Source organism: Ovis canadensis, chromosome 3 (assembly GCF_042477335.2).
Source record: "Ovis canadensis isolate MfBH-ARS-UI-01 breed Bighorn chromosome 3, ARS-UI_OviCan_v2, whole genome shotgun sequence".
NCBI classification, from domain to species: Eukaryota; Metazoa; Chordata; class Mammalia; order Artiodactyla; family Bovidae; genus Ovis; species Ovis canadensis.
The window spans coordinates 124114823-124135373 of record NC_091247.1 but is presented as its reverse complement, the minus strand read 5'-3'; the positions used below and the strand labels follow the sequence as shown (position 1 = coordinate 124135373).

General features: G+C 37.6%; 1 protein-coding gene across 13 annotated transcripts in view; it reads right to left on the bottom strand.

Annotated features, from left to right (window-relative positions):
• The window catches only part of METTL25 (methyltransferase like 25), a 250623-nt gene that overhangs the window by 202116 nt on the left and 27956 nt on the right, over positions 1 to 20551 (bottom strand). For all 13 annotated transcript variants that reach the window (XR_011255835.1, XR_011255837.1, XR_011255836.1 and 10 more), the window contains exons 4-5: positions 10844 to 11437; positions 7641 to 7788 (exon numbers count right to left, since the gene is read on the bottom strand). Coding sequence is in view for 10 of the 13 variants with exons in the window: in XM_069584143.1 (XP_069440244.1) it covers positions 7641 to 7788; positions 10844 to 11437 (742 nt within the window). In the remaining 3 variants the exon portion in view is untranslated. The remainder of the gene's footprint in view (positions 1 to 7640; positions 7789 to 10843; positions 11438 to 20551) is intronic.

Below are 20551 nucleotides of genomic sequence, written 5' to 3'. Positions count from 1 at the left end.
GAATGCTTCTCTCAACAATTTTGTCTACCTAAATCCTAACCTACAAAGCTCAACTCAAAAGTTACTATTAATATCTTTGCAAAGCTTTTCCTGATTTCCTAACAGGAAATCCTTTTCATCTCCTAGCTGGAATAGCTCTTTTAATAGTTATCATATTCTCTTTTTTTCCCTTACCTCTAAGAAATCATTTATAAATTGTATATGTTCACATATAATCTGTCACATAAAATTTGTTATCCTTTGTTGTTGCTATCATTGTTGGCTTGCTATATATTTATAGTGCATAACAGTTAAGTCTTAAGGTAAAAGTTTCACCAAAGAAGCAGCATTCAGAACAAGACTTTAGATCCACCTGTACTGGATAGGATCTCAGAAGACAGGTCGTAAATAAGATAGAAATCTTTCTCTCCTGTCATAGTACAGAAAAAGGTAATAGGTACAAAGTGTGTTATCCAGAGCCCAGAAGTCAGGCTGCTCTGCTATGCTTAAAGAGTTAGCTACAAACTTTAGTATCAAGGTCACTGTTACTCCTTAGCCAGTAAGAAGAGTGAAAAAAAATAGAGGAACAAGCAGCTTCCTTTTAAATAAATTGCACACATTATCTAACTACATTCTACTGGCTTGAATTTGTCACATGGGAGTCAGGGACTATAGCTGGGTGACGTCTGCTCTACTAAAACTAAGAGAAGTTCTATTATTAAAAGAAAGAAGAGGAAAATTCCTACTGGTGTCCTAAATTGAGAAACTTTATAGTAGGACGGATATCATATGCCCTTGACAAATTTCTATTTGATATAGAAATGGCAGGACCAGGTTGAAACATGAAGCTAAAAGATGACCTGTAGCCCTCCTCTGCTTAAAAAAAAAAAAAAAAAAGGAAATGGAGGGCTCTAGGGAAGATCACCTTAATTCCCTGAAACACATTCAGACCAAGGGTAAACACAAAAGTGAGCTGTAGGCTTTCAAGGGTTATACCCTTTGTATTTAACTGTGCAGATCTGCAGTATTAGAAGGGCACTGAAGATACGAGCAGACTTCCGGGCATTGGGTTGAGAAGATGAGGAGAGATCAAGCAAACATCTGTTCCCTGACAAAGGCTGCTCCCAGAAAGGGCTCCTATCAAGCCCACTGAAGAAGCTCTATGCAACCACCTGACGTGACTCTCTGGGGTCCCAGCTCTTTCTCTACTCATCTTGCACTCCAAAGTCTCTGATATAATCATATCAATTTACAGGAAAAGTAAATTACCTTTCATTCCTCAGACCAGGCCTGAATGACTCGTTACAGAACTGAGATCAAATTCTGACAGAATGCTTAGCAGGTAGAATTACTAGGCTGAACAAACAGAGACAGATGACCAAGACCAGAGGCAACAAAGAAAAAGAAAAGTAATGTTTCTGTCTTGTATTCAATTTTAAGAGAAAAAAATATTTCCCAGGAAACCCCTTCGGAGATACGTTCCTCATGCTTCATTGGTAACAACTGTCTCATATCCATTCTTAAATAAACGGAATCATCGTAGCTAATTTAGATTGAGAGTCACATATTTCTGAGGCGACAGCCGCACTCAGTCTTCCTAATCACTGACGCTTGAACAAAGTCATAGTTCAGTTAACACGGAAAAAGAGAGATATGGATCTGGAGAGGTAACCGGTAGTGTTTCTTCAGCATTTCTCTACCTTGACAGGAAAAACGACCAAAAGAAGTTCTCTCTCCAGCTTCTACGGAAAGAAACAGTATCAGTATTTCAAATTAATAGTATCAGCATTGCATTTCAAATTAACTATGATAATGATAATCAATATTAAGACAAAATACTGAAACAAGTCAAACTTGGGAAAACATATACCTATATAAATATATTCTATAAAGCTCTGCTATAAAACTGTTTCTGTTATTTCATGTTCTCCTAGGAACTACTGGCTCATAATGTATAAATATTTAAAAGCAGTTTTTAAAGCATATGGTGGAACTTTGGTATTCATAATTGCTCAGAGAGTTTTGAGGTATTTTTGAAAATTTACATTCATGACAGACCACCACTATGGTCTACCACAGCGTACTGGCTAAACATATTCATGTAAAACACATATTGTTTACATAGTACAATATCATCACAAAAAGTTGCAGTGTACTTAGCAGACTTTTCTACTATACTATGTTGGACTATTAATAGCTCAGATTTACATCCCAAAGGGCAAAACTGCCCCAATCAAACTTGAAAACAGCTGTGCAAACAAACTGAGGGTTAGGGGCAGGTGTGTAAGATATCAGAGGAGCAAGACATAACCTACTTGATGATTCGAAGATATCACTCCATGGAAAAGGGAGTGAAGTCGCTCAGTCGTGTCCAGCTCTTAGCGACCCCATGGACTGTAGCCTACCAGGCTCCTCTGTCCATGGGATTCTCCAGGCAAGAGTACTGGAGTAGATTGCCACTGCCTTCTCCAGGGGATCTTCCTGACCCAGGGATAGAACCCAGGTCTCCTGCACTGTAGGCAGATGCTTTACCATCTGAGCCACCAGGGAAGGCCATCACTCCATGGAACCTAGTCCTAAATACGTGACAGGAAATATTCCAACCTCGTCCATGCAAACATCTTGCCCTATAAGTTAGGGCAATTTATCCTAGTATTATGATCAAACTGTACAGTGGTGGATTTCTATTTTAGGAATACTGTGAATGTTGTACATACAAAATAAGACCACATCCGTAGTCCATCTTTCCAAACAATCACGGCTAAATAGTCAAGAACAAAAAGTCTGCTGTTGTCTGCTTTCACACACACACACACACACACAAACACACACACACACTCACTCACACACACACACACACACACACACCCACTCATCAGTAGAGTTAAGCTATCAAAATTCTAGTAGTGCTCATATAACTATCTCGGACATTTTTTTCTTCTTCCAGATTGTCTTCTTTGATTTTGTCTAGTTTCTAACCCTTTATTGTGTATTTTTGCCTGTATGTTTGATTTCCCTGGGTTTTCACTCTGAGCTCGATGCTTCAATGACTTTTGGGGGGTTAATTCTCTGTAGCCTAGAATTTGATATACCCTTCTTAAATCTTCTTGGATTCAGTCTTTTGTTTGGATCTGCAAACTAGCACATGAGTAGAGTCCACCTAAGTCCCTGCATGGGAGAGATTAAAGCAACTACAAACAACCTTGAATATATTTCCATAGAACATCTTCTAAAATTCTGTATGTCTTCTTAGGAACCATAATACATATTTGTTTTCAATGATGCTGTTCATTAGAATTCCTACAGTGCTTCTTAAAAATGCTTATATTAAAATCCCATTCTTAGAGATACTTCAGAAGGTCAGAAGTAGGTCCCAAGCATCTAGAAACTGCAGCTGTCATATATGATCCATCTGGACAGCCAGAGTTGAGAAATATTGTTATAAAAATCACAGGAGATGGTTCATATCTTCTCTAGTTTCATTATAGGCAATGGGAAGAAAAATGAAGATGGGGTGTGAGAAAAGGAGTGACTTTTTGCCATCCAGTTTTTGAGAAGAGAAAGTATAACAGTCCTAAGCTAGGCAAAGCTCAATATAAACCTAGGTTGCTTTTGTTTTTCCTATCACTTATTTTCCTACATTTTCCTCCTACCTTTTGGCTTTCAAACTCTCTGCTTTCAAAGTATTTGAAGATAATCACCTTGCATACATCTCCACCAGCTTCATCATATGACTCAGTTCTGTTCCCTCCTGCTTGTTCTTTGCTTTCCTAACAAGCAAGACTCCCAAGCCTCCGTGCTTTTCAGGTATTTATGAGGAAATCAAATAACATTAACATAATACTATCAGCTTTTGCCACTTAAGTCTAGTTCATAGATCTTAAGCCACTGAGATCATAATCTCAATGATTTCCAATGGTTAAGACATTTTTGACAGGAAGGCCTTTGCATGAATTACCTCTGCCTACAAGAAGGAAAATGAGAGTTTGTAGCTGCCAGTCACAGTCATTAGCAAACCTTTCCAACACTTTTTCTTGTCTGAGTTCTGGGGCCAAACTCCTCCTATCAATGCGGTGAAGAAGGGCAACTGCCACTCAAGTATTTATTCAGCACACACTGTACAAACACTGATCAACATGAATCATGTCTGAGGCAATGTGCTGAGTTCTGAAGATAAAAAAGTAAACAAAAACTAGTGTCTACATTCTGAATATCAATCTATCAAATCTTTCCATGGCAGAAATGAAGCGGCAAAGCTGAAGATGTGGTGCGCCGATCTTCCTTCAGATTCTGCGAAAACCTCTCTAGTGAACATGCCTTATTCAAAGATATTTTTTCATCTTAATTTGAATACACGGTCAATAAATACTTCTAAACAATTTATAACAGTGTGTCAGAAAGGGTACCTAAGTGGACTCATAAAACAAAGGACTTTCCTCAATCATTTCACTTAGCTCTAAAAATATTTATCTTCCCTTATGTTTATTTTTTGGGCTCCAAAATCACTGCAGATGGTGACTGCAGCCATGAAATTAAGACACTTACTCCTTGGAAGAAAAGTTATGACCAACCTAGATAGCATATTCAAAAGCAGAGACATTACTTTGCTGACTAAGGTCCGTCTAGTCAAAGCTATGGTTTTTCCTGTGGTCATGTATGGATGTGAGAGTTGGACTGTGAAGAAGGCTGAGCGCCAAAGAATTAATGCTTTTGAACTGTGGTGTTGGAGAAGACTCTTGAGAGTCACTTGGACTGCAAGGAGATCTAACCAATCCATTCTGAAGGAGATCAGCCCTGGGATTTCTTTGGAAGGAATGATGCTAAAGCTGAAACTCCAGTACTTTGGCCACCTCATGCGAAGAGTTGACTCATTGGAAAAGACTGATGCTGGGAGGGATTGCGGGCAGGAGGAGAAGGGGATGACAGGATGAGATGGCTGGATGGCATCACTGATTTGATAGACCTGAGTTTGAGTGAACTCCAGGAGTTGGTGATGGACAGGGAGGCCTGTCATGCTGGGATTCATGAGGTCGCAAAGAGTCAGACACGACTGAGTGACTGAACTGAACTGATGTTTGTTTATACTTTACTGAAACACATTATAAATAAATGTAACTAAGAATATTAAATTACTATTTGCCTAGAGAAGACTGACACAAAATGGACTGACAAAGGAGTAGCAGTCAATCTTTTAAATTGCTTCCTACCCTGACAAGTAGTTTCTGCCAACCCCTTTAAGAGTAAAATGGAAGAACCAGACAAAGGAAGTAAATTGCACCAATAACATTTCCTGGCTGTCATGAAATAAGGATATCCACTTAAATCTGAATTTCTTTACATATTTAACAAGTTAGAGAACAAATAAAATTATTCATAAACCACTTATACTAGATATATAGATTTAAATGTACATTAAGAAATAAACATCTCAAATCAGTGGAACCAGCTCTGGGAATCATTCCAGAGGGAGAGTCAGATGTGGAAAAAATGTGTGTGACAGGAAACAGAGTACAGTGCCAAGAGACAGGACCCCATTATATGAAGAACAGAGATAAAGGCTGAGACCTGATGATACACAGCAAGCGCTGCAAGGGTACCACAGGCCCAGAGATGGCAGTCTTAAGATGGACCACCTACAGAGAGGGAAGCCCTTTGGAAGGGGAAGGCATTTTGGTGGTGGGTGGTGGTGGAGGATGAGGTGGAGTGGGATGATGTTAAAGGAAGCAGGGAGCTGAAATTAAAGATCTTACACTATAAGACAGTATTTCTGAACTGAAAGACACAGCAAGTGGCTCCATCTACTCCCAACTGGGCCAACTGTTAAAAAAATCCCTATTTCATTGTACCTGTAGAATAGGAAGTGCTTGAACTAAGGAGAACTTCCCTACATAGAATTTTATGCTTGATGAGCCAGGAGAACACTTTCCATTTAATAATTTAAAAGCTGTAAAACTGTGATTGCCTTAAATGTTTTGTTTTGTTTTCTTCCTCATTTCTTTTAGGAAAGAGGTATACAAAGGGTTATATACTAATGTAAATATTTGGTTATATAGACTAAAAAAAAAAAAAAATTAGGTTTACTTCCCCGCCCTCCCCGGTTTTATCTTGAAAATTTGTGTACTCAGAGCAAAGTTGGAAATAATAATATGACAAATGTATTTTCCATTTAAATTAAACTATTGTTAACTTTTTGCCAATTTACTTTCTTTCTCTCACTCTGTGTATCTCTACATATTCACAATTTTACATCTGCATATCTTTTCTAAAAGATAGTTTTTAAAACACTGACATAAAAAAGTTCAAATTCCCCTCTTCTGCACAAAAACTTTTGCCAGTTTTAAGGAAGACCTCTGTTTCACCCAGCCAAATTTCAGTATACAATAACAATTTTTACCTCTTGGACATGACTAAATAAAAAAATAATCAAAATTTCATACTCATCTGGGCTTTATAACTGAAAAAAAAAAAAAAGAGCAAACAATGCCATCTACATTGATACAACTTCCTGACCTAAAAATTCTTGGCAAGGAACACTGGATATTGATAAATAACTCATTAAACTAATAGAAAGGACAACTGCTAATATTAATAAACTAAATAACCACCTAATGTGATACCATGTCTAATAGAGAGATATATAAAATGGGTCAAAAGGAGGAATTTCTGGATCTGCTCTAGAAGAAAGACTGCAGGTGCTTTCAGTCTTGTCTACACACTCTGTCCTTCACTCCTCAGGTACCTTTTCAGCCCAAGGAGCAAATAGTTTGAATACTATTATTTTAAACCAACTGCAGGTCTCTGCCTTTTTGAAAGCATGGTGTTTTGACACTTCAAAATAGAGTAAGAAACTTTTTGTGAGGGAGAAATATCAGTATGCCTTACAAGATGGAGAAGAGTTTGGAAACGAAAGCAAATCTTGTCAACTCTATATTTATGACAAAATAATTTAGCTTCACTACATTAGTCAATGTGTATCTGACAAATATTTTTAAATAGAAGTTCTCTAAAAAATGTATCACACAAAATTTTCACATATTTGCAGTTTTTATGCTGCAATAACTGAGCTTAAGAATTGATGCTTTTGAACTGTGGTGTTGGAGAAGACTCTTGAAAGTCTCCTGGACTGCAAGGAGATCCAACCAGTCCATCCTAAAGGAGATCAGTCCCGGGTGTTCATTGGAAGGATTGATGTTAAGCTGAAACTCCAATACTTTGGCCACCTGATGTGAAAAGCTGACTCATTTGAAAAGACCCTAATGCTGGGAAATATTGAAGGCAGGAGGAGAAGGGGACGACAGAGGACGTGATGGCTGGATGGCATCACCGACTCGACGGACATGAGTCTGGGTAAACTCCGGGAGTTGGTGATGGACAGGGAGGCCTGGTGTGCTGCTGTTCACGGGGTTGCAAACAGTCGGACACGACTGAGCGACTGAACTGCAGACTATACTATGATAAAAAGAGAAACTATCACAAAATGCTCAAGTGACAATGCATCAAATTTCATTTGATGTAACATTTTTAAAATTGTAAGAATATCAGATCTTATTTCAAATGCTAAGTCAAAATGACAATACTGTCAACAACAAAAAAGAGGGAGAGAGATAAAGCAGTGATTTTGCTTGAATAAAAAAAATCATGAGACATGAAGAACTCTGTACCTTTATGTGGGTTTTCAAACTCTTCAGATAAGAGGTGATAGCAGCAACCCACACTGCAAATTCCTTTGACTTCAGACTTGGAAGTGAATATTCGCAGAGTATTTGGAGCAAGATCACCACAAGTATGTAGACCTACCATCAAACAATCCTTAAAAGACAAGAAGAAAAGAAATGCTGGAAATTAAAAGGAGGGGTAAAACACATTTCAGGTGAAGACTGTATATGTTTATCAGAATGCAGAGCTTTAAAAATGCAGAGCTGACTAGAAAGTATCGTATGTCCCATTTTCATAACATAATTATTTCCCTTATAGGTAAAATGATTGTGATCTTTTATCAAAACTGACATACTTCTGAGTTGATTTTCTAATGCTTTTTGTTACTTGTCCATTTTACTTTTCTCTGGTCTCTTTCACAATTAATATTTGCTTAACAACTAGACAAAATAAAAGCTGACTTGACCAATCAAATGTAGGCAGTGTTATTAGGACAAACTTGTGATTTGAGATACATTAATATCTTAACAGTCAATTTTTAAATTGCACTTCACCATTCAAAACTTATAAAACCTGCCATACAAAAGAAATTCAAAAGAAATTAAGCCTTGCTAAGTTGGCATTTCTACTCCAACATCAAAAAAGTTTACTTAGTTTACTCATTACACCAAATATGACAATATTAATTCCAAATAAAAAATGTTGCTCTTAGTTTTATAATGTGAATTACGTAAAATTCCTTTGGAACGTTTCTCCAAATTACTTAAAGCCTAATTTAAATGCATACAGAGTGGTTACACTGGCACGCACTCAAAAGAATTTTAATCAGTATGCTATTTAACTCTTCAGTTGCATAATTTCATCATCTGTAAAATGAAGCCAATAATAGTATCTCATCTCAATAGGCTGTTGCAAGACTTTAATAAGTTAATACTTGTAAGTGATTTAGTATAATCTCTGGCACATGATAACATTTAGTAAATGTTCTATATTCTTATCAATATCAGGTTATTATAAATATGATGCATATTATAAATATTTAAAATAAGACATTAAGTTGTGAATCAAATATATTATTATGACTATTTTAAGAACAAATACAACTACTTCATTTGAGTTATTTTACAAAAACTAATGCTTTAGTTCATATAATCTAGATATGTGTGTGATTGCTGCAATCATGTCTGACTCATTGGGACTCATGGACCATAGCCCTCCAGACTCCTCTGTCCATGCGATTCTCCAGGCAAGAACACTGGAGTGGGTAGCCATTCCCTTCTCTAGGAGATCTTACTGACCCAGAGATCGAACCCAGGTTTCTTGCATTGCAGGCAGGGCTGAAGTCTAACCTTTCTAAAGAAAAGAATTGTACCTGTACACTGCTTTGGCCAGATAAAATATTCAGTTGCTTCAATCGTTATTCTCTTCAAAGCACATTTTATGGAATGTTGTGCAATTATTTTGCTTTTCTCAGTGATTAGACAGCTTGGGTAGGTTCTACTTAGATGTATGTTATAAATAATAAGGAATTCAGAGAGAAAGGGTTTATTGCTAATTAAGGGTAGATCATAGAGGTACAAATCTCTCTTTTTAAGCTTAGCACTCCCTAAAGACAACACAATAACATTTACCCTCATTCTTTACTGTATTCATTATACCTGATTGGTTAATAATATCAGCAGGTGGCAAACAAAAATCTGCAATTAGCACAGTATCCTAATAGCAAAATATTTAAGAACTGCATGTGTGTTGTGCGATGGGGAATGGAAAGGATAAGAGGTATTGGTCAATTTTGGTTATTAAATTACTGTTTCACTAAGGACCTAAGAAACAATGTTTCAGCATATATTTTATCAGCAAATTATTATAAAAGATTGCATACAGTTTTGATCGTATACTTTTCAGATGACTCTTAAAAGCAAAAATAAATGGTAATAAGCACTAAAAGTATATATATTTTGAAGTCAAATTAAAGTAATTGGGGTTGTTTAAGCCCAACAGAAGGTTAAGCTGTAACTTAATTACTGATTTCATATATAGGAAAAACAATTAATGAGGATTAACCAGTTTTCTACAATTAGTGAAATACAAAAATACATGGGAAAGAGAAAAAATCTTCACTCTAAAATGACAAAGTACTAAAACACTGGTCAGCAACCAAACAAGGATTTAAATTTATAAAGAATTCTAGGATCTTTTGTTTATTCATTCTTTAGGGAAGACTTTTCAAAAAATGTAACAAGAGTAGAATATCATAACTTCAAAGGCTACCTTGATTTCTAAACAATGAGTTAGGCCAAATGATTTCTAGAAACTCCTCTAATACTGTTTTAACATACAATGCTGCCTTTGTTTAAGATACATTGTCTCAAACATTATATGACTCAACATACTTGTAGTTTAAAAAAAGTTCAACATTTTTTAAGAATTCAGAAGCTACTCTTGCTCAATAAAACTGGAATCCTGGTTACCAAATCTAACATTAAACATAATGTTGCCCATGTGCTCATGCTTAGTCATGTCAGACTCTTTGCGACCCCATGGACTGTAGCCCTCCAGGCTCCCCTGTTCATGGGGATACTCCAGGCAAGAATACTGGACTGGGTTGCCATGCCCTCCTCTAGGGTTCTTCCTAACCCAGGGATCAAACCCATGTCTCCTGCATTGCAGGTGGATTCTTTACCATCTGAGCCACCAAAGAAGCCCAAGAATATTAGAGTGGGTAATCTATCCTTTCGCCAGGGAACTTTCCAACCCAGGAACTGAACCAGGTCTCCTGTGTTGCAAGCAGATTCTTTACCAGCTGAGATACCAGGGAAGCCCAATATTGCCCTAGATACATCTTTACTCCAAATGTAAATGAAGTGTAAGAATTTTCTTGGAGTGAAATTTGAAAAATCCATCAATTACATAATGAGAACTTATCTAACTAGCTTCTGTATTTGTACTTATGTTTAATTCAGGATTAAAAATGAGGGGAGGGCAAGGGCACCCCATTCTGGAAAACTATGATTGTCAGATTTGTATTCTTATCAGATTTCAGTATCTATGGAAATCATGAAAGCCTGAATATAATTTTATTTTCTTGGTTCTTCAATTTAATGTAATCAAACAAGATATGCAGCTTAAGTAAGCTAATATTAAAATTTAATTCTATGTTTTAGGGCCTTTACATAAATCAAATTACAGAATTCAAAACTGAAATCACCTCCAGATCTTTAATAATATCATGTAGTTCCGAATCAGCAGTGATAATAGATGTTAAAGGTGAATATATATTTGATTCATTTGACTTCGAAGTAATTTTTCTTCTCTCTTTACTTGCTTCAGACATTTTTCTCTTAGGTATTTGGGATGAGGAATTAGGTTCTATGGCATTAACAGGCAAAAGTTCTCTAAGAGAAAAGGCATTTTCAAAACACAAATTTTCCTCTCGGTGTGAATAAACCTTTAGGTTTTCCATTTGTCTTCTGATGTCAGAAATCACAGAACCTGAAAACTCTGATAAAAAGTCCGAGGTTGATGGCTTTTCTTGATTTGCATTACTGTTGGTACATATTCCCTCAATGTCTGCTTTACATTTAGTTTCATCTTGCACTTTCCTTTCTTTCGTTGTTTGTAATGCCAGTCCACTGACATCTGGCTTTGACCGCCTATGATAGACTTTCCAATGTTTCTTCAGTTTCCTGTTTCTCTCCTCAGCTCCACGAGTATTTGAGGAATCGATTCCATAAACTTTTAAGCCGTACTTTAAGGACAAAAAGGAGCTTAGGTAGCCTTTTCCAGAACCCAGGTCAATTATCTAAAGAAAATCAGAATGAATTAAAGGGATTTCAGTTAGATGATAATAGCAATCTCAATTTTTTTAAGCAAATAAATAGATAGTTATAAAATTTATACAATGTGTTATGCTTTACTCTATTTTAATTTTTGACCCCATTAAAAACAAATAACTCATTTTTATTCACTATTTTAAGAGAAGTTCTAAGCAGCATAATAATGTCAAGAAAAAGATGTAAAAGATGAATATTGAAAATAAAATTGTCTTTCTTCACTAGAACATTTAGGTGTGACCTAAATCAAAGCCCTTATGAATATTCAGTGGAAATGACAAATAGATTGAAGGAGTTAGACCTGGTAGACACAAGGTCTGAAGAACTATGGACAGATGTTCCTAATATTGTATTGACCAAAACCATCCTCAAGAAAAAGAAATGCAAGAAGGCAAAGTGGTTGTCTGGGAAGACTTTACAAATAGCTGAGAAGAGATGAGAAGTGAAAGGCAAGGGAGAAAAGGAAGGATATACCCAACTGAATGTACAGTTCCAGAGAACAGCAAGGAAAGAAAGCCTTCTTAAGTGAAAAATGCAAAGAATTAGAGGAAAACAACAGAATGGGAAAGACCAGAGATCTCTTAAAGAAAACTGGATATACAAGGCAACATTTCAAGAAAAGATGGGCACAATAAAGGACAGAAATGACAAAGACTTAACAGAAGCAGAAGAGAATAAGTAGATGTGGCGAGAATACAACAGAAACTATACAAAAAAAGGTCTAAATACCCAGATAACCATGATGGTGTGGTCACTCACCTAGAGCCAGACATCCTTGAGTGTGAATTCAAGTGGGCCTTAGGAAGCATTATTACGAACAAAACTAGTGGAGATGATGGAATTCCAGTTGAGCTATTTCAAATATGAAAAGATGATGCTGTTAAAGTGCTGTGCTCAATATGTCAGCAAATTTTGAAAACTCAGCAGTGGCCATAAGACTGGAAAGTTTGTTTTCATTCCAATCAATGTCAAAGAATGTTTAAACTACCATACAATTGCACTCATTTCACATGCTAGCAAGGTAATGATTAAAATCCTTCAAGCTAGGCTTCAATAGTATGTGAACTGAGAACTTCCAAATGTATAAGCTGGATTTAGAAAAGGCAGAGGAACCAGAAACCAAATAGCCAACATCCATCAGATCAGAGGAAAAACAAAGGAAGCTCCAGAATACAACTACTTTTGCTTTATTGACTACACTAAAGCCTTTGACTGTGTGGATCACAACAAACTGTGGAAAATTTTCAAAGAGACAGGAATACCAGACCACCTTACCTGGATCCTGAGAAACCTGTATGCAGGACAAGAAGCAACAGTTAGACCCTGATATCAAACAACGGACTGGTTCAAAACTGGGAAAGGAATACGTTACGACGGTATATTTTCACCCTGCATTTAACTTATTATGCAGAGTAAATCATGCAAAATGCCAGGGCGGGGGGATGACTAACAAGCTGGAATCAAGATTGCCAGGAGAAATATCAACAATCTCAGATATGCCAATGATACCACTCTAATGGCAGATAGCAAAGAATAACTAAATTAGAGCCTCTTGATGAGTGTGAAAGAGGAGAATGAAAAAGCTGGCTTAAAACTCAACATTCAAAAAACTAAGATCATGGCAGCTGGTCCCATCACTTCATGGCAAATAGAGGGGGAACAATGGAAAAGTTACAGACTTTATCTTCTTGGGCTCCAAAATCACTGTGGACAGTGACTGCAACCATGAAATAAAAAATGCTTGCTCCTTGGAAGAAAAGTTACGACAAACCTAGAGAGTGTATTATAAAGCAGAGACGAGGAGGAGAAGATGGCGGAGCAATAGGATGGGGAGACCACTTTTTCCCTCACAAATTCATCAAAAGAACATTTCAACACTGAGTAAACTTCACAAAACAACTTCTGAATGCTGGCAGAGGACATCAGGCACCCAGAAAAGCAGATTATTGTCTTCAAAAACAGGTAGGAAAAGTATAAAAGACGGAAGAAAGAGACAAAAGAGGTAGGGAGGGAGCTCCGTCCTGGGAAGGGAGTCTTAAAAAAAAAGAGAAGTTTCCAAACACCAGGAAACACTCCCGCGGCCGAGTCTGTGGCGAGCCTTGGAAGCACAGAGGGCAACATAACAGGGAGGAAAAATAAATAAATAATTAAAAGCAACAGATTACGAGCCCAATGGTAACTCCCCCAGCGGAGAAGCAGCACAGATGCCTGCATCTGCCACTAGCAAGCGGGGGCTGGGCAGGGAGGCACAGGCTGCAGTGCTTTTCAAGAATCGGGCTGGAATGCCCCATCGTAACCAGAGCGAACTAACTTGGGCTAGCAAACCAGATTGTCGGATAGCTACCGCGTGAACAGCTCTAACATAAGACACCACCAGGACCACGCACAGAACAAAGGATGGAGCAGAATTAGCCCGCTGCAGACCAACCCCCTCCGGTGACTGGCAGCCAGAGCCGGAAGGGCTGGAAGAGGGCAATCGCAGCCCCAGAAAAACTTCCAAACTGCAAGCAAGCTTCTTTGCTAACTAAGACTTCTTGGGGTTCTGGACAGTCACCATCTGCCTAATAAGGGGCACGAGTTATACACCCAGAAAACTGAGCAGCAGGGTCGGGAAAGGCGATAAGTCGCAGTGACTGCGCTCGCAAAACTCCTGAGCTGCTTGGACCTGGGAAGGGCACAAAACACAGGCCCAACTGAGTCTGTGCCTCGGAGGACTACGTGAGTGCCTGAGCTTGAGTGGCTTAGACTGGGGAGGTGCATGCAGCCTCAGACGGTTCCTGGCAGAGCAACGTAGAGCCTGAGCAGTGTGCGCCGTGAGCGGGGACAGGCCTAGCGGAGCTGAGACACTACAAACACATGCCAGTGTTATTTGTTTGCAGCATCCCTCCCTCCCCACAGCACGACTGAACAAGTGAGCCTAAAAAAAAAAAAAAAAAAACTGTCCACCACTATCCCCCTTGTGTCAGGGCGGAAAATAGACACTGAAGAGACCAGCAAACAGAAGAAGCTAAAACAGAGGGAACCGCCTTGGAAGTATAGATCTTAAGAAATATAAGTCAGACCAAGGAACTCTCCGAAAATGAACTGACCCCACACTGCTCACAACACCACCAGAGAAGTCCCAGATTTACCTTTACTATTTTTATGATCTTTCTTTTTTTGTTGTTTTTGTTTTTTCTTTTTTTATTTTATTTTAACATTTTTTAATTTTTAAGTTCTTAAAGCAAATGCCATATATATTTTTTGTGTGGTTGTTGTTTTTTTAATAATTCATGTGACTTTGGTTTTTTTTTTTTCCTTTCTTCTTCTTTTCTTTAATATTGTATTTTTGAAAATCCAACCTCTACTATAGATTTTGAATCTTTGCTTTTTGGTATTTGTTATCAATTTTGTACCTATAAAAATCCAATCTTCAGTACCCATTTTTACCTGAGAGTGAGATTACCGGCTTGACCACTCTCTCCTCCTTTGAACTCTCCTTTGTCTCCACCAGGTTGCCTCTGTCCCCTCCTTCCTCCTTCTTTTCTCTACCCAACTCTGTGAATCTCTGCATGTTCCAGATGGTGGAGAACACTTAGGGAACTGTTTACTGGCTGGATCTGTCTCTCTTCTTTTCATTTCCCTCTTTTACCCTCCTGGCCACCTCTGTCTCCTTCCTCCCTCTCCTCTTCTCTGTATAACTCCGTGAACATCTCTGAGCGGTCCAGACTGTGGAGCGCACATAAGGAAGTGATTACTGCTGAGCTTGCTCTCTCCTCTTCTAATCCTACCTCATCTCATTCCAGTCACCTCTAACTCCCCCCTCCCTCTTCTCTTCTCCACGTAACTCAGTGAGCCTCTCTGGGTGTCCCTCAATGTGGAGAAACTTTTCATTTCTAACCTAGATGTTTTATCATTAGTGCTATACAGATGGAGAAGTCTTGAAGCTACTGGAAAAATAAAACTGAAAACAAGAAGCAGGAGACTTAAGTCCAAATCCTGAGAACATCAGAGAACTCCTGACTCCAGGGAACATTAAAAGATAGGAGCTCATCAAACGCCTCTATACCTACACTGAAACCAAGCACCACCCAAGGGCCAACAAGTTCCAGAGCAAGACATACCATGCAAATTCTCCAGCAACACAGGAACACACCCCTGAGCTTCAAAATACGGGCAGCTCAAATTACTCCAAAACCATTAAGATCTCATAACTCATTACTGGACATCATTGCACTCCAGAGAAAAGAAATCCAGCTCCACCCATCAGAACTCAAACACAAGCTTCCCTAACCAAGAAACCTTGACAAGCCACTGATACAACCCCATCCACAGTGAGGAAGCTCCATAATAAAGAGAACTCCACAAATTGCCAGAATACAGAAAGGCCACCACAAACGCAGTAATATAACCAAGATGAAGAGACAGAGGAATACCCAGCAGGTAAAGGAACAGGAGAAATGCCCACCAAACCAAACAAAAGAGGAAGAGATAGGGAATCTACCTGAGAAAGAATTCCGAATAATGATAGTGAAAATGATCCAAAATCTTGAAATCAAAATGGAATCACAGATAAATAGTCTGGAGACAAGGATTGAGAAGATGCAAGAAAAGTTTAACAAGGACCTAGAAGAAATAAAAAAGAGTCAGTATATAATGAATAATGCAATAAATGAGATCAGAAACACTCTGGAGGCAACAAATAGTAGAATAACAGAGGCAGAAGATAGGATTAGTGAAATAGAAGATAGAATGGTAGAAATAAATGAATCAGAGAGGAAAAAAGAAAAACGAATTAAAAGAAATGAGGACAATCTCAGAGACCTCCAGGACGGTATGAAACGCTCCAACATTCGAATTATAGGAGTCCCAGAAGAAGAAGACAGAAAGAAAGATCATGAGAAAATACTTGGGGAGATAATAGTTGAAAACTTCCCTAAAATGGGGAAGGAAATAATCACCCAAGTCCAAGAAACCCAGAGAGTCCCAAACAGGATAAACCCAAGGCGAAACACCCTAAGACACATATTAATCAAATTAACAAAGATCAAACACAAAGAACAAATATGAAAAGCAGCAAGGGAAAAACAACAAATAACACACAAGGGGATTCCCATAAGGATAACAGCTGATCTTTCAATAGAAACTCTTAAAGCCAGGAGGGAATGGCAAGACATACTTAAAATGATGAAAGAAAATAACCTACAGCCCAGATTACTGTATCCAGCAAGGATCTCAGTCAAATATGAAGGAGAAATCAAAAGCTTTATAGACAAGCAAAAGCTGAGAGAATTCAGCACCACCAAACCAGCTCTCCAACAAATGCTAAAGGATATTCTCTAGACAGGAAACACAAAAAGGGTGTATAAACCCGAACCCAAAACAATAAAGTAAATGGCAATGGGATCATACTTATCAATAATTACCTTAAACGTAAATGGGTTGAATGCCCCAACCGAAAGACAAAGGCTGGCTGAATGGATACAAAAACAAGACCCCTATATATGTTGTCTACCAGAGACCCACCTCAAAACAAGGGACACAAACAGACAAAGTAAACGGCTGGAAAAAGATATTCCATGCAAATAGAGACCAAAAGAAAGCAGGAGTAGCTATACTCATTTATCAGATGAAATAGACTTTAAAACAAAGACTGTGAAAAGAGACAAAGAAGGACAGTACATATGATCAAATGATCAATCTAAGAAGAAGATATAACAATTATAAATATATATGCACCCAACATAGGAGCACCACAATATGTAAGACAAATGCTAACAAGTATGAAAGGGGAAATTAACAATAACACAATAATAGTGGGAGACTTTAATACCCCACTCACACCTATGGATACATCAACTAAACAGAAAATTAACAAAGAAATGCAAACTTTAAATGATACAACAGACCAGTTAGACCTAATTGATATCTGTAGGACATTTAACCCTAAAACAACGAATTTCACCTTTTTCTCAAGTGCTCACAGAAACTTCTCCAGGATAGATCACATCCTGGGCCATAAATCTAGCCTTGATAAATTCAAAAAAAATGAAATCATTCCAAGCATCTTTTCTGACCATAATGCAGTAAGATTAGATCTCAATTACAAGAGAACAACTATTAAAAATTCCAACATATGGAGGCTGAACAACATGCTTCTAAATAACCAACAAATCACAGAAGAAATCAAAAAAGAAATCAAAATATGCATAGAAATGAATGAAAATGAAAACACAACAACCCAAAACCTGTGGGACACTATAAAAGCAGTGCTAAGAGGAAAGTTCATAGCAATACAGGCATACCTCAAGAAACAAGAAAAAAGTCAAATAAATAACCTAACTCTACACCTAAGGCAACTAGAAAAGGAAGAAATGGAGAACCCCAGAGTTAGTAGAAGGAAAGAAATCTTGAAAATTAGGGCAGAAATAAATGCAAAAGAAACAAAAGAGACCATAGCAAAAATCAACAAAGCCAAAAGCTGGTTCTTTGAAAGGATAAATAAAACTGACAAACCATTAGTCAGACTCATCAAGAAACAAAGAGAGAAAAATAAAATCAATAAAATCAGAAATGAAAATGGAGAGATCACAACAGACAACACAGAAATACAAAGGATCATAAGAGACTACTATCAGCAATTATATGCCAATAAAATGGACAACGTGGAAGAAATGGACAAATTCTTAGAAAAGTACAACTTTCCAAAACTAAACCAGGAAGAAAAAGAAAATCTTAACAGACCCATCACAAGCACGGAAATCGAAACTGTAACCAGAAATCTTCCAGCAAACAAAAGCCCAGGTCCAGACGGCTTCACAGCTGAATTCTACCAAAAAGTTAGAGAAGAGCTAACACCTATCCGACTCGAACTCTTCCAGAAAATTGGAGAGGAAGGTAAACTTCCAAAGTCATTCCATGAGGCCACCATCACCCTAATACCAAAACCTGACAAAGGCCACAAGGAAAGAAAACTACAGGCCAATATCACTGATGAACATAGATGCAAAAATCCTTAACAAAATTCTAGCAATCAGAATCCAGCAACACATTAAATAGATCATACACCATGACCAAGTGGGCTTTATCCCAGGGATGCAAGGATTCTTCAATATCCTCAAATCAATCAATGTAATTCACCACATTAACAAACTGAAAAATAAAAGCCATATGGTTATCTCAATAGATGCAGAGAAAGCCTTTGACAAAATTCAACATCCATTTATGATAAAAACTCTCCAGAAAGCAGGAACAGAAGGAACATACCTCAACATAATAAAAGCTATATATGACAAACCCACAGCAAACATTATCCTCAATGGTGAAAAATTGAAAGCATTTCCCCTAAAATCAGGAACAAGACAAGGGTTCCCATTTTCACTGCTACTGTTCAACATAGTTCTGGACATTTTGGCCACAGCAATCAGAGCAGAAAAAGAAATAAAAGGAATCCAAATTGGAAAAGAAGAAGTAAAACTCTGCAGATGACATGATCCTCTACATAGAAAACCCTAAAGACTCCACCAGAAAATTACTAGAATTAATCAATGAATATAGTAAAGTTGCGGGATATAAAATCAATGCACAGAAATCCCTTGCATTCCTATAGACTGATAATGAGAAAGCAGAAAAAGAAATTAAGGAAACAATTCCATTCACCATTGCAATGAAAAGAATAAAATACTTGGGAATATATCTACCTAAAGAAACTAAAGACCTATATATGGAAAACTATAAAACACTGATGAAAGAAATCAAAGAGGACACTAATAGATGGAGAAATATACCATATTCATGGATCGGAAGAATCAATATAGTGAAAATGAGTATACTACCCAAAGCAATCTACAGATTCAATGTAATCCCTATCAAGCTACCAGCGGTATTTTTCACATAACTAGAACAAATAATTTCACAATTTGTATGGAAACACAAAAAACCTCGAATAGCCAAAGCAATCTTGAGAAAGAAGAATGGAACTGGAGGAATCAACCTGCCTGACTTCAGGCTCTACTACAAAGCCACAGTCATCAGACAGTATGGTACTGGGACAAAGACAGAAATATAGATCGATGGAACAAAATAGAAAGCCCAGAGATAAATGCACACACCTATGGACACCTTATCTTTGACAAAGGAGGCAAGAATATACAATGGATTAAAGACAATCTCTTTAACAAGTGGTGCTGGGAAAACTGGTCAACCACTTGTAAAAGAATGAAACTAGAACACTTGCTAACACCATACACAAAAAATAAACTCAAAATGGATTAAAGATCTAAATGTAAGACCAGAAACTATAAAACTCCTAGAGGAGAATATAGGCAAAACACTCCAACATAAATCACAGCAGGATTCTCTATGATCCACCTCCCAGAATACTGGAAATAAAAGCAAAAATAAACAAATGGGATCTAATTAAAATAAAAGCTTCTGCACAACAAAGGAAGATATAAGCAAAGTGAAAAAACAGCCTTCAGAATGGGAGAAAATAATAGCAAATGAAGCAACTGACAAACAACTAATCTCAAAAATATACAAACAACTTATGCAGCTCAAGTCCAGAAAAATAAACAACCCAATCAAAAAATGGGCCAAAGAACTAAATAGACATTTCTCCAAAGAAGACATACAGATGGCTAACAAACACATGAAAAGATGCTCAACATCACTCATTATCAGAGAAATGCAAATCAAGACCACAATGAGGTACCATTTCACACCAGTCAGAATGGCTGCAATCCAAAAGTCCACAAGCAACAAATGCTGGAGAGGGTGTGGAGAAAAGGGAACCCTCTTACACTGTTGGTGGGAATGCAAACTAGTACAACCACTATGGAGAACAGTGTGGAGATTCCTTAAAAAACTGGAAATAGAACTCCCTTATGACCCAGCAATCCCACTGCTGGGCATAGACATCAAGGAAACCAGAATTGAAAGAGACACATGTACCCCAATGTTCATCACAGCACTGTTTATAATAGCCAGGACACGGAAGCAACCTAGATGTCCATCAGCAGATGAATGGATAAGAAAGCTGTGGTACATATACACTATGGAGTATTACTCAGCCATTAAAAAGAATACATTTGAATCAGTTCTGA